Source organism: Bos mutus, chromosome 22 (assembly GCF_027580195.1).
Source record: "Bos mutus isolate GX-2022 chromosome 22, NWIPB_WYAK_1.1, whole genome shotgun sequence".
Classification (NCBI taxonomy): Eukaryota; Metazoa; Chordata; class Mammalia; order Artiodactyla; family Bovidae; genus Bos; species Bos mutus.
This window is the reverse complement of record NC_091638.1, coordinates 43,076,131-43,090,777: the sequence shown is the minus strand read 5'-3', so window position 1 is coordinate 43,090,777 and position 14,647 is coordinate 43,076,131. Positions and strand designations below refer to the sequence as shown.

The 14,647-nt window shown below is 51.2% G+C and overlaps 1 protein-coding gene across 4 annotated transcripts in view; it reads right to left on the bottom strand.

The window, feature by feature from the left end:
* Window positions 1-572: 572 nt before the first annotated feature.
* The window catches only part of LOC102286768 (actin-associated protein FAM107A), a 34,432-nt gene continuing 20,357 nt past the window's right edge, over window positions 573-14,647 (bottom strand). For 3 of the 4 annotated variants that reach the window (XM_005898982.3, XM_014479199.2, XM_070360371.1), the window contains exons 2-4: window positions 5,766-5,940; window positions 3,735-3,891; window positions 573-3,236 (exon numbers count right to left, since the gene is read on the bottom strand). In XM_005898982.3, coding sequence (XP_005899044.1) covers window positions 3,129-3,236; window positions 3,735-3,891; window positions 5,766-5,940 — 440 coding nt within the window. In that variant the 3' untranslated portion in view covers window positions 573-3,128. Of the gene's footprint in view, window positions 3,237-3,734; window positions 3,892-5,765; window positions 5,941-8,822; window positions 9,008-14,647 lie in introns of those variants that run through there. The other variant, XM_070360372.1, reaches the window with a different exon arrangement.

The window sequence follows — 14,647 nt, the reverse complement described above, 5'->3', positions numbered from 1 at the left end:
GCTCTGGGAGGGAAGGCCGGTCCTGGCCCTGGCCGGGGAAGAGCAGGTGAAAAGGCAGGGCCTGCAGGGCTGGGGCGCCTGGCTGGAGCTGGGTGAGGAAGGGGAGGGCAGTGGGAAGTGGGGCAGAGGGGAGAGAGCGAGCAGGACGCACAGGGCCTTCTAGGTCACAGGAAGGACTCGACTGGGAGCCAGACGAGCGGCGCGATCTGCCTTAGATTTTAACAGGATTTTTAGCATTTCAGCTGCTCTGTTACAGGCAGTGGGGGGCGGGGGCCCGAGCAGGTGGCGTCCCCCCCACGTGGCGCGTTGCCTGCCACAGAGCAGCCTCTCGACACATACTTAGGATGTGTGAGTCGGTGATGCCCAGACACCTGTTCGCAGACCCGTGCCGTGCAGGCTGCCTGGCAGAGGTGCAGAAACAGGTCCCTGCCACTGTCGCTGGGGGTCCTGATCCAGTCGGTTTCTGATGACGGAGGGGAATCTGAGTTTCAGGACAGTCTCCAGGCAACTCTGGGCCGCAGAGCTGGGCTTCTGTTAGGGATGTTTTTCCACAGAATAGAGACCGACCAACAGTAGCTTAAACAAGGGGCATTTATTTGTATTTACAAGAATCCTGGAGGAGGGTGGCTTGGTCACAGGACAGTCAGGCCCCTGTCTTGGAGATTCTCTTGGCCATTTTCTCATGGTAGCAACATGGCTGCTGTGGCTCCAGGCACCTCAGCCTCGACGAAGCGGGGGAGAAGGGAGGGGCAAGGGCGTGTTACCCACTCGGTCTCTTTTGTCAGAAAAACAAGCTTTCCAGGAGCCCCTGTAGACTTTGTTGTAAATGTCATGGGCCATACCTGGTCACGTGGTCGCCCCAGGCTGCAGCGGAGGCTGCACCAGGGAGACGCTGAGTCTGCAGCCCCGACTCAGCCCGTGCCGTGCCGTGGGAGATGGCCAGAGAGGAGTGGGGACGGAGCGCTGGGCGGGAACAAGGGTGTCTGTCAGGCTCCGGGGCGCCATGGTACTCGCGGTCTGTTCTGATACTTCCGGGGCTTTGTCTCTGTGCCCTGCTGCCCCCGTGGAGCACCTTGGGGCCCACAGTGAACCCCCAAGCATTCCCTTGGGGGCTGCTCCATCCTAGAGGCTCAGTCTCGTTCTCCTCACACATCTGAACGACATGGGGCGACTTCTTTGGGGAAGTGGTGGTCTTTACTCAGGAGTTGTGCATTTTTAGCATGACTCTTGCCGGACAGACATGTAAAAACAGCATTCCCTCCTTCTCACCAAAATGGTCACATTCAAGAGCCTTTTAGCGTCTCCCTCCCTCCCCACACGCAGCATGTCTACATTCACGCCCCTCAGCTCACACAGGAGAAGGACAATGTCTCTGGTCACCCTCCAGCCACCCAGGTAGGAGTAACACCAGGGCGGTGTCCCTTCCCTCCCATCTTCGGTCCAGGTACCAGACTGCACCCCAGCGGCAGCTCTGTCCAGCAGTCTTGGTGGGCGGGGTGGGGGGTAAAAGGAAATGCTTTTTTACTAGTGCCCTGTTACCTTGAATGATGGGTTTACAAAGCCAGAAAAGAAAGAAAGATAGCACTAAGTCGTGTCCGACTCTTGCGATCCCATGAACTGTAGCCCACCAGGCTCCTGTGACCATGGGATTCTCCAGGCAAGAACACTGGAGTGGGTTGCCATTTCCTTCTCCAGGGGAGCTTCCCGACCCAGGAATTGAACCCAGGTCTCCCACATTGCAGGTGGATTCTTTACCGCCTGAGCTATGGGAGCAGGGGTTTTATTCTTCAGGGGAAAAGGAAAAGGCCTGATGGGTCTCCAGGTCTTTAAATATGGGACAGGAGCGAAAGTGCAAACATTTGGTCGGTGCTGGGAGGCGAGTTCTCAGAAGGAATGGGTGAGTGAGCCCACGGAGTTGGCACCGGCGACAGATCGAGTCGGGCATAGGCCTCAAGCCCACTCAGCAGGGCCAGTGTGTCAGGGTGGGGCTGGGGCCTCAGACTAGTTTCTTATGTTTTCCAAAGCCTGTTGAAAATCACTATATATTTGCTTTTTGTAGGCTTTGGGGACAGGTTCTTTTAAAAAAGTTTTGTGAATTTTTTGGCTAGAATTGCATGCATCTCTGGTCACATAACCAACACCGTTTCCTAGCTAGGGGTGTTCCCCGGCCCGGGGCCCCTGGGGTGGAGGAAAATAAAGAGCGCCTTGGGGCTGTGGAGGCGGATGGGAATCTCCAGGATCGGGGTCCCGGGAGCTGGGAGGGCTTTTATTCGCCACCCCTGGATGCTCCAGCCTTGCCAGGGACAGTGTGAGCCTCAGCGCGGCGGTCCAGGAGCTTGTTAGAAACAAGATTCTCAGCTCTCACCCCAACCTGCGGGATCAGAAGCCGTCTTCCAGCAGAGGGCCCTGGTAATGCACAGGCACAGTAAAGTTCAAGCAGCGCTGTTCTAACTTCCAGAAGCGGAGCAGCTGCAGCCCTGGGCTGCTGTGGGTACAGGGTCTGGACGGGGGAGAAAAGCGTGGAGGGAATGAAGGTGAAGTGGTGGGGAGAGGCTGGCAGACCATCCGCAGCTGTCTTTGTTAGTGTGCGTCGACCTTGGAGGGCCTTGGGCCGCCCCGCCCGTCCTGAGGACAGGCCATTCTCCCCTCAGGCTTTCAGGGTAGGTGCCCCCAAGATGCTCTGCTTAGCTGCCCCACACCTGGCTGCAGCGACCACAGTAGGGCAGCTCTCTGAGACCTGGGCTGTCCAGAGAAGCAGGGCCCCATGGGGCCTGGGCAGAATGGACGGCTCGTCCAGCCAGAGGGGCACCTGTCCCTTCTCAGCTCTGCCGGAAGCATCTTGGCAGGGCTCAGCAGCCCCTCAAGGAGGGAGCCTGGGGAAAGTTCCCTCAGCAGCGGCTGCTTCTGGGAGCAGGAGCGATGAGTGCTAGAAGGAAAAGCCTGCATTCAGGATCCCCCATCTTCTGGGGGTCAGGTGGGGGGCTGCCCTCTGGGGAGATGCGTTTTTCCAGGAGCAAGCATGAACACCGCAGAGCCGAGTCTGAGGGTCAGGGCTGCCAGGTACAGTGGGGCTGGAGGGCATAGGGGCCAGGGTGGGCTGCCGGGGCGCTGGAGCTCCGGAGCCAGCTCTACAGCGCCCTCTCTCCACTGGTCAAAGTGGTGATTCTCCGCAGGTTTTCCCTGACTTTAATGAATTCAGGGGCATGGTCCTCTTCCTTTTCTGGTGGTTTCTCCAGCTGAAGGAGAGAGAAGCAGAGATGTGAGGTGGGTGGGCTAGGGAGATTCCCACTCAAAAGCCACTGGGTTTGGACCCAGGGTCCTCTCTGGGGAAACAACCAGGATCAGTTCTGCCACCAGCTTGGAAGCTGAGGGGACAGAGCACGGGACTGTTCTCCCCAGGAAGCCTGCTTCAAATTGCAGACCTCAGCTGAGCCCTAGGTTCCTCATTTCTCAAATGGTAACTCCACTGGGCTCACAGGGCAGCTGTGAGAAGATAATCGGAATCAGTGTGCAATAGATTGGGCCAATGAGAAAACCCATTCAGAGAGGGGAAACCACTGGTCCAAAGTCACACAGCGAAGGGAGTGGCCGAGTGAGGACGCAGGCCAGGGTGGACTCTGGGTCCAGTCCTCGTCCGGCTCCGCCTCGTCAGCTGTGACTGCTGGCCGAGCGCCTCCCTGGGCCAGCGGGTAGTCTTGGAGGAAGCAGGGGCTGGGTCTGGGGGCCCTACCCACCTGGTTCAGCCTCTGCTGCCGTCTCAGCAGCTCCTGCTCAAAGGGGCACTGCAGCCGCTTGGCCTCCAGCTCCTCCTTCTTCTTCTTGATGAGCTGGTTCCGCCGGCGGTGCTCCAGGACGCGCTGCAGCTCGGGCTTGCTGTCCACGCCCAGGCCCCTGGGGAGGAGGGAGGCGTTAGGAGACTCCCACCGCCCCGCACCCGGGGCTGCAGCCTGCACTGACAGCAGCCAGTACCTCGTGCCGTCTGGTAGCCCAGGATGGGAAAGCATTACTGTCCCAGCGTACAGGGAGGGGGGGGCCCTGGACTTGAGTGAGACTCCAGTCCACGTCACAGGTGTGAACAGACTGAAGGAGGATCTCTACCCCAGCCTGTCTTGAGTGCAGAGACCAGGCTGTAGGATATTAGTGGTTATTTTCTCAGGGTAAGTTTCTAGAATTGCTAGGTCAGGCTCTCTGCAAAGATTTTGGTTACATGTTCCCATCTGCTCCTTAGAAAAGGTTATCCAATTTATAACTTTTGTCAACAGTATTTCAGAGCCTCTATTTCTCCTTACTGTCCAGTCTTCTTGTATTGCAGACTCTGGTAGGCAAGAAGGGTCTGGTGGAGCAGCTTGGAGATGGGTGCCAGCTGCTTTCATTTGTTCTGTGAATTAACTGTACCTATCTTCTGTTCATTTCTTCTTTATGGGTTTGTAAGAGATAACGTACATATTTTTGTCATTTATATTGCAAACATTTGCCCTGATTTGTCTTTAGGCTTCTGTTTTTTAAACTGTGGTGATTTTAAAAGGGACGACTCTAAAAGGGATCTTGACGAAGTACTTACAATACACAGTCAACCCTCCGTTTCCACAGATTGAATTCGTGGATACCGGGGGCGGGCTTGTGCAATGCCACTTTATACAAGGGCCTTGAGTTTTGGGGTTCTGTTGGGAGGGGGTCCTAACCAGTCCCGGCGGATACAGAGAGACTAGTGTAACCAAGGGGCAGGAGGACAGCATGGATAAAAAATGAGATCTGCTGGACGGTATGTTAGTTGAAAATAAGGACAATCACAGCCGGTGTCAATACCAAAAGCGACCACTAGAGGGAGCAGCGGAGGCTTTGCAACCTGCGTCCTGGGGCTGCTGAGCAGAGACCCTAGGGAGGGATGCTCAACCTCCCTCTCCCCTCGCCCATGCATGCTCAGTTGCCTCAGTCGTGTGTGACTCTTTTTGCAACCCCATGGACTGTAGCCCGCCAGGCTTCTACGTCCGTGGGATTTTTCCAGATAAGAATACTGGAGTGGGTTGTCATTTCTTCCTGCAGGGGATCTTCCTGACCCAGGGATCAAACCTGGGTCTCTTGTGTCTCCTGCATTGGCAGGCAGGTTCTTTACCACTGTGCCAGCTGGGAAGCCTGCCCTTCACCACAGTCCCTCAGTAACCCAGTAGTCCCAGGCCCAACACCTCCAGCCAGCCTTGCCCACTGCATGCTCCTGGCCTGCCTGTTCCACTCGTACCTCCTCTACCACGGTGACACCCAGCATTGGGACCCTTCACAGGCCCACATTCTTCAGTCTCTCTGAGCTCCTCCAAGTTCCTCTGCACTCTCACATTCTCATCCATCTGCTGCTCGTGGCCAGTGCCGACCTCCGACACTGGCTGACTCCCACCCACCCTTCGAGCCCTAGTCTGAGGCATCACTTCGTCCTTGGAGCCCAGGCTGGTGGCTCCTCTGGGGTTGCAGGCCATTCGTGCCTCCCTCAAAGCACCTGTCCCACCATCTGGTCAAACATCTGTCTGCTCTGTGAGGGCAGGAACTGGGTCCCATTCCTCTGTGTACCCCCAGCTCTGGGCACAGTGCATCCACGTAGCAGACGCACGTGGAGGGCAGGCACCTGTGGCTGACTAGGAGGGATTACGAGGCTTCTGGACCTCCATGGTGTCTGCTGCTGACCACACGGGGCACCCTCAGACCTGCCCCGTCTCTCAGAGCCCCAGGGTGGCTACCAGGCCGGCCTTTCACAGCGCGGGGGGCTCCTCTCCCACCTCCTGTGGTTCATGAGCAGCTCGCGGTGCATCTCCTGGTGGTTCCGGGAGGCCTTCACGGGGTTCAGCAGCTTCTTGGGCTTGATGAGCTCTGGGTTCCATTCTCTGTGTTCTGGCCGGGCCATCAGGCCTCCGATGTCGGCCCGCTCCCTCTGGATCTCCGAGTACATGGAGGCTGTGGAAACAACACAGCAGGGACGGGTGAGCTGGTCAGATGAGCACACACAGCCTCAGCCATTCTCGCGGCACAGCTGAAGGGCAAGGCTTTTGGTGTTTGATGGGATCTTAGCAGCCCTGGGGAAGCTACCTGACTTTCCGAGCCTAGGTTTCCTCATTTGTGAGAATGAAATAGCCTGTGCCCAGGGTGTAAGGATTGGGGATCATGGCTGAAAAGTGCTACTGGATCACAAAGTAATGGGTTGACACATGCAAATGTTTTTGACCTTTGAGGAAAAAAAATTTTTTTCCCTCCTGCAAGAGGAATTCTGTTTGAGTTTCTGTTTCTCAGGGAGCTTGTATCAGAGACAGAAAAGATATATAAAAAGAGCCATCTGTACTTGTTAAAGGTAATTTGGTAAGTGCAGTGATGTAAAGAAAACATCACCCCATATCTTCCTGTCTGTAGTTTCCTCACAGACGTGTCCAGCTTTTCAGTTTCTCCAGATCAAAGAGAAGGGTGTGAAATCCCAGGACTGCCATGTCTAATTACAAAGGGATGCTTGTCATCTTTTTTTTTTTGGTTGTCATCTTTAATGCAGATGTCTGCCTTCTTCATGGCCTCAGTTCCACCACAGTAGCTTGAAATGTCAGTGCGTCTGAAATCTGGCAGAAGGGCTCACTTCTCTCCAGGTGGGCTCCATATCCTTGAAATGCCCTCAACTAAGCAACTATGAGGGTGAAGGTAAGAGAAGAGAGTGTGTGGGGGTGTGTGCGCATGCATGTGTGTGTGAGAGAGAGTTAAAATTCCTCTAGAGAGTGACCCAGGCTGGCTATGAGCTGCATACAGTATTTTGAGTGAAACTTTAGGCCCTGGTTCTGACCTCTTCATGGGTCCTGTTTTTCTGAGGCAGAGCCTCTACAACACACTAGGCGTGGCAGTGTCTGGCTTGGTAATTGATCATGAAACCTTTGAGGTTGTACAGATGAGGAAACTGAGGCTCAGGGAGGTTGGTCTCAGGGAACCAGTGCCTTAAGGCCTGTGGGCTCCACGTTGGAGCTAAGGGGGCGTGTCTGTACTGCGCACACGAGGCTCTGGTTCCCCTCTTTAAACACCAGCCACAGCAGTGTGTATGCACCTACCCCACTCTCCCAATTCACCCCCCAGACATATTTACACTACTGTACTACTGTGTATATAGCACAGGGGGAAGAGAAGTACAGTCTGTTTATAGGAAAAATATCAAATTAACCTTAAGAATGCATTCCAATATACATTAGGTGCAGACATATACTGTTTGATTCTACCTGTGCGATAGCTAGAATAGTCAAATTCATAGAGTCAGAAAGTACATTGGTTGATTCCAGGGGCTGGGGACAGAGTTTCAGATTACAAAGGTGAAAAATTCAGGTGATGGATGATGGTGCCCGTTGCACAGCAGTGTGGATGTATTTAGTGCGTCTGAACTGTACAGGTAAGTATGGTTAAAATATATATTATGTGACTTTCACGACACCAACCACCGTGTTGCCTGTGGACAGGCCTTTACTTCTTTCCTACCTCTGGGAAGAGGATGATGCCATTCTCTGCATGATGAACAGCAGTTCTCCAAGTAAACTAGACTGGGATGGAGGTCTGTGCAAGAACCTAGAGGTGGGTAATAGGTTCGGGGGGTGGGGTGGAGAAAACAGGAGGAGAGGGTTTGATGGGCTGTGAAGTGCAAGGTGATGTGTTAGGGAATGTGGGCATCAAAGCTCTACTATGGGGTGCTGTTATGATGACTAAGTGAGACCCCCTTTGTAAGATGCTGGGAAAAGTGTTATATTTTGGATGTAGACAGACCGTGTCAGAGCCTAGAGCCATGGTTGCCAATTTTCTTCAATTCCCATTCTCAAAACCATGTCTACAATGAGAATTCTAATTTTCTCACTTCCTTTTTCATAAGGCTATTGATTTTCAGGTGTATCCTTAATTTGGGGGGCCTTAAAAAATGACCGTGGTAGTTAAAAATGGGCACTAGACAAACAGTTGGCTGTATCAACTCCTTCCTCCTCTAAAAAATGTGGGTGGATATTCTCTTAGTCTGAGATTACGTTGTCTGGGAGCCAACGCATTGAGAGTATCTTGACTCAGATTGGAGTTTGGAGAATTTTCCCCATTTCTTCTGCCTTTTCCCATTATCAAGTCTCACCAATCCTTTATCTGAGTAATTGCCAGCCACTCTCTTTCCTTCCTCTGTCTTCAACACAGGCTATTATCACAACATGCTTAAAATAAGTGCTTCCACTCCTCAGCTAGTTGTCCTGCTGTTAGTTCCTGTATGCGCCCAGAGCTTTATAATTTTCATCAGTCACACTGTCTTGAAATCAACTAACTATGGCACCAAAGCAATGAGACAGGAAATAAAAACAAATTATATAACTTTGGGAGAGGGCAGAGTTAATATCTTCTTTGTAAGATGTCATTATTTATACCCAGAATTCCCAAATGAATTAACAGAAAAGCATTTGAAACTAATGAGGAAATTCAATAGTGTGCCCAGATTCAAAGCAAACAAATAAAACCAAGAGGTTCCTGCGTAACAGGAACGACCGTTGGGAAAGTACACAATCACACAATCACTCATTTATCCCACAGTATGTTGGAGTTCCTGTAATTTACCAGGTAGGGTGGTAGAGATGAACTACGCAAGCAAGGCTCCGCCTCCCCCAGAGCTGAGATTCTGCGAGGGAGGCAAAAATAAACGATTGCACGTGGAGAGGAGCAAACGCAGGGGGCTCACCGGAGGACCTCCTTCAGCCAGGTGCAGCGGGAGGGCCTCTCGGCAGCTGACCTTTAAGAGCTGAGAAGAAAGAGGGAGGCTGGCGGGGCAGAGGAAACAGCCTGTGTGACTCATGTACCTTGAACAAGCTCGGTCTGTTCAGGAAACAAAAAGGCACAGTGTGTCCGGAGTGGCGACGGAGCGGGGCCGTGTTTGGAGTGAGGGTGGACGGGTGGTTTCAAGTGGCGGAAAGATCGGGTTTGAGAAGGTCATTCTTGCCGCTGTGTGGGGAGAACCTGTCAGCAGGTTTGGGAAGTCTTTTATATGACTTTGCTTTTTTTTCCTTCCAATGGGCAGCCTCTGTCTTTCCTGTTAAATTCCAGAGGGAAAACATCCGATTGGCCGGGCTGAGGACCTTTCACCCCATAGGTCAGCAGCGAGCCAATGAGTGGGCTGCCCGGGGCCAGTCCCCCACCCCAGCGCGGCCCACATAGGATGCGCTTACTCGCGGGTCCTGCGTTCTCAGCTTGCACTGCCAGCTAAGTCGCTTCAGTCGTGTCTGACTCTTGGCGACCGCATGGACCGTAGCCTGCCAGGCTCCTCTGTCCATGGGATTCTCCAGACCGGAATACTGGAGGGGTGCCATTCCCTCCTCTAGGGGATATTCCCAACGCGGGGCTAGAACTCAGTCTCTGATCTCTCCTGCACTGGCAGGCAGGTTCTTTAGCATTAGGGCCACCTCCTGCAAATTATGTAGCCAGCCCTGCACCCCAGGTCCAATCAATGACGAGCTCTAGGCTTTTAAAACATATCAGTGGTGAGGTGTGGCAGATGATGATTTGCTGAGACCAGGGTGGTGTGGTGATTGAGGCAGGAGTCTGAAGGACGTTACTGGTTCTTCAGCCCAGACCTGCAAGCTGGGAAAACTGCCTCTGCCAGTTAATGTTCTGAATTCCAGTAAACACGTGTGAGATCCGTGGGTGGTGTGTGTGTCTCCCTGTCCCAGGATTTAGAGAGCTGCAGATCATCCATCCTACCTTTAGTTTAACTAAAAGAGGCCTCAGACACAGTGGGGGAAGGAGAGGGAGGGACAAATTTAAAGAGTAACACTGAAACATATACATTACCATATGTAAAATAGCCCGTGGGAATCTGCTGTGTGACACAGAAGGTAAATCGGTGCCCTGTGACAACCCAGAGGGGTGGGTGGGAGATTCAAGAGGGAGGGGACATATGCATACCGCTGGGTGATTCTTGTTGATGTATGGCAGAAACTACAACATTGTAAAGCAATTATCCTCCAGTTACAATTAAAAAAAAAAAAAGAGGTCTCCATGTAGAAGAGCCTCACATAAGTGCTGGAATAAAAGAGGCTGCTCAACAAAGCACAGGAGGTAGGCCAGGGAAATCCAGCTTTCCGGGGGGGGGTTCATTTCCAGGGCTGCTCTGGCCTGGTCTCTCAGGTTGCTGGGGTGTCCTGAGCAGGGAGGTGGCTGTGATGGGGGCAGTAATGTGAGGCGAGATGAGCATAATAAGGTAATCTCTGAAAAGAGGTGAATTCTCTGAGGAGCCAGCGAGCAGCAAAGAGAACCTATTGAGAAAGTTGAGTGGCTAATGCATATCCTTCACTGGTCGTCAAAGTGAGAGGGAATGACGTTGGAGCCATTAGAACCTGGACTGAACGTTGGCTCAGCCCCTTCCTAACCTTGGGCAAGTGTCTGCAGCAGGAGTCCAAAACTCCAGCCTTTGGCTGAAACCCAACCCCTCCGGAACGCAGCCATGCCCACTCATTACTTACTGTGTGTGACTGCTTCCTAGAGAACAGCAGTGCTGAGTAGGTGTGACAGCTGCTGTTGATCAGCACCCTTCTTCATGAGGTTGTTGCAAAATAAAGGAGGTGGTGCTTAGCTCGTAAGTGCCTGGCACTGAGTTGAGGACTCAGTAAGTGCCGGCTGCTGGGGCCTCTCTCTGAGTGGGGCCACCTCATTAGGTGTTATTAGTAATCACTATTAAAAGACCCCCACTTCTCCAGTTGACAGCATCGACTGACTGACATATACTACCATGCGTTAAACGGCTAGCAGGAAGCTACTGCATAGCACAGGGAGCTCCGCTTGCTGCTCTGTGATGACCCAGATGGTGCGATGGCGGGGTGGGAGGGAGGCTCACAAGGAAGGCGATGTATTATACATATGGTGATTCATTGTTGTACAGCAGAAACACACACAACACTGTAAAGCAATTATACAGTAATAAAGTATCCCACTTGTCTCCGATTGAGCTTTCGCAGTCTTCTTAAAAACTGTACTGGTCATTTGTGTTAGAATTTTAACAATCCACATACCACAGCCACGAGGGAGAACAGAGTCTTAATAAAGTAGGTGCACATTCTTCCCAGGTGTCATTGATTTCCAGTGAAGTACTGTGTTCACTTGGGCTAATATTTCTGCACTACTCTGACCATGAAAGGTAAAGAGTAGGTAACAGCCCTATTAGGCTAAGATTTCATTATACTGGAAAATGATTTGACAGTGAAAAAAAAAAATACAGAAAAATCAGGGAAAGAGGGGAAAGTGAGTTGCCAGAAACAAACTGTTTGGTAGCATGGCTATATTTTGTTTTCTGTGCTGTAATGAAGTCTCATGAGAAACTGTCAATATTCCCACGGACCTGATATTAAAAAACTATTTTGAATCTTGTAAAGCCTTCATATATATGCTCCAATACAGAGGCAATTACCTTGTCCGGAGTACTGGCTTGTACATTTTAAAGTATTTCCAGACTGAGGGAGGTCAGGGGACTGTACTGGTTAAATCAGTTGATATTAACCCTGGCTGTATCATCCGAGGGACTTTAATAAATATCAGTGCCGGAATCCTCCCCCTGGATTCTGATTTAACTGACCTGGGAAGCAGCTAGCAGAGGACCTCAGACACCTAAGAGGACAAGAAAGATCCCCTGATAAGACAGGAGGTCGGAGGAGGAAGAGGAGAAGCAGCAGAAGGTGGGGAGATGGGCTGGGACAGAAGGCCAGCTTGGAGAAGAGCCCAGCAACCAGGCTGTGGCCGTCAGGACAGGGTGAGCGCCACGCAGGTGGTCGCAGTGTGACATAGGTGCCCACGGGGGCTGGGACGTGGAGTTTGAGAGCTGTCCGCCTCCTGGGGGGCCCGCTCGCCTTGATCCCCTGGGCCCCAGCTCCTTCCTGCCTGGTGGGCTCGTGTGCTCTGGAGCAGAGTCCAGTGGGAGGAACAGCTGCAGGGGGGTACTGAAACCACAGCCGAGCTTCCGGAGCCACCTCTGTCACTGGTTTCCTAAATTGAGCGCCTGTGAAACCCCTCAAGGAATTGTACTCCTGCAGCTGGAACAGGTCTGGCTTTTGCAGCTTCGGTCTCTGTGGACACACACTCATGGGGGTCGGGCCAGGCCGGAGGCTGCACCGCCTCCCTGGGTCCTGCAGCGGGCCCGGGTGCATGGCCACTGCAGTCCCGGGACGCGACCTCAGTCAGGGGACCCGCTCCCGGGGCCTGGTGCATAGGACCTGAGGGGCACCAGGGCCGATTGCTGGCACTCGCACAGTCATGGTGGGGCCAAAAGCAGTGCCAGCAACAGAGTGCTTGCTGAGTTCGCACAGCAGAGCTCACTCACAGGTGAACAGCTCCCGAGGAGGGACACTCAGTGGCTTCTCTCCCCGTGACGGTGCTCCAGTCCCGTCTAGGGGGCTCCACTCCCACAACTGGGGAGCAGACCCCACCCCTGACAGGGCAGTGACAACCAGAGGGCAGTTTCTGGTCACCACACCATCCCCAAACCCCCTATCAAGGGACAGAAGCACAAGCCTCTGGACCAATCTCCCTCAGCAGGGGATACACAGCAGAAGCAAGAAGAACCACAGTCCTGCGAAGAGGAAATATGATAGCAAACCAGTAACTGTAGGAAATGAGATCTGCTTTTGAAATTAAGAGACCAGGAGCTTAAAACAGTCTTGTCTGTGTGTGTGTCTTCGTGTGTATGTGTATGTATAGTGTGAGTGTCACTCAGTCATGTCCAACTCTTTGCAACTGCAGCCCTCCAGGCTCCTCTGTCAGTGGAATTCTCTAGGCAAGAACAGTGGAGTGGGTTGCCATTCTCTTCTCCAGGGGATCTTCCTGACCCAGGGATCGAACCCAGGTCTCTGCATCACAGGTGGATTCTTTACTGTCTGAGCCACCAGGAAAGGTATTGGGGGTGTGTGTGTGTGCGTGTGCGTGTAGACTGCTTTATCAAAAGCTCATGGGAAATGAAGCAAAAAAAAAATAGGTACACACACACAAGAAAAAAAGCAACCCACACACAGCACTAAATATGGTCACTAAACCACAAGAGATGAGAACAATAAAGAGAAGAAAAAAACCTACAAACTCAAAACAATTAAGAAAATGGCATTAGGAACATATATATTTATATGTTCAGTGCCTCAACCAAAGACACAGACTGGCTGAATGGATACAAAAACAAGACCTGTACATATGCTACCTGTGAGAGAGGCACATACAGACTGAAAGGAAAGGGATGGAAAAAGGGTTTTCGTGCAAATGGAAATCAACAGAAAGTTGGAATAGCAGTATTTATATCAGACAAAATAGACTTTAAAATGAAGATTGTTACACAAGAAAGAATATGCATAATGATCAGGAGATCAATTCAAGAAAAAGATATAACAGTTGAAATATACATAGCTCAGTCAGTAAACAATCTGCCTGCAATGCAGGAGACCCAGGTTCAATTCCTGGGTTGGGAAGATCCCTTGGAGAAGGAAATGGCAACCCACTCCAGTATTCTTGCCTGGAGAATCCCATGGACAGAGGAGCCTGGGAGGCTACAGTCTATGGGGTCGCGAGAGTCGGACACACTCACTACTAACATAAGAACACCTGAGTATATAAGGCAAATGCTAACAGCCATAGAAGGGGGAACTGACAGTGACACACCCTACTTACACAAACAGATCAGACGGACAGAAAGTTATTAAGGACACGCAGGCTTTAAATGACACATTAGATCAGACAGACCTAATTGTTACTTATAGAACATTCCATCCAAAAACAATACACTTTCTTCTCAAGGGCACATGGAACATTCTCCAGGACAGATCACCTCTTGGGACTGAAATCACATCAAGCATGTTTTCCAACCACAATGCTAGAGTATTAGAAATCATTCTGATATTACAAATCGAATTACTGTATTACAAATCAATTACAGGAAAATCTTAATACAAATACACTGAGGCTAAAAAGTATGTTACTAAGCAATGTATCTTGAAGAAATCAAAGAGGAAATACAAAAATGTCCACAGACAAATGACAGTGAAAACATCCAAAACCTGTGGGATGCAGCAAAAGCAGTTCTAAGAAAGACCTCTAGAGCAATGCCATCTTACCTCAAGAAAAATCTCAAAAACCTAGCTTTATACCCAAAGCAACTAGAGAAAGAACAGTAAAGCAAACCCAGAGTTAGTTGAAGGTAAGAAATAAAGATCAGAGCAGAAATAAATGACAGAGTCAAAGAAAACAATACCAATGATCAGTGAAACTAAAAGCTGGTTCTTTGACAGGAAGTAATAGAAAATATGAACAGACCAGTCGCAAGTACTGAAACTGTGATGAGAAAGCTTCCCACAGACAAAAGTCCAGGACCAGATGGCTTCACAGGAGAAATCTATCGAACATTTAGAGCAGGGGTAACACCTCTCGTTCTCACACTGTTCCAAAAAGCTGCAGAGGGAGGAACACTCCCAAACTCATTCTGTGAGTCCACCACCATCACCCTGATACCAAAACCACACAAAGACGTCACACACAAATTTACAATATCACTGATAAACACGTGTGCAAAAATCCTCAATACTAGCAATCATTTCCAACAACATATTAAAAGTATCGTACATCATAGCCAAGTGGGATTTATCCCGGAGGTGCAAGAAGT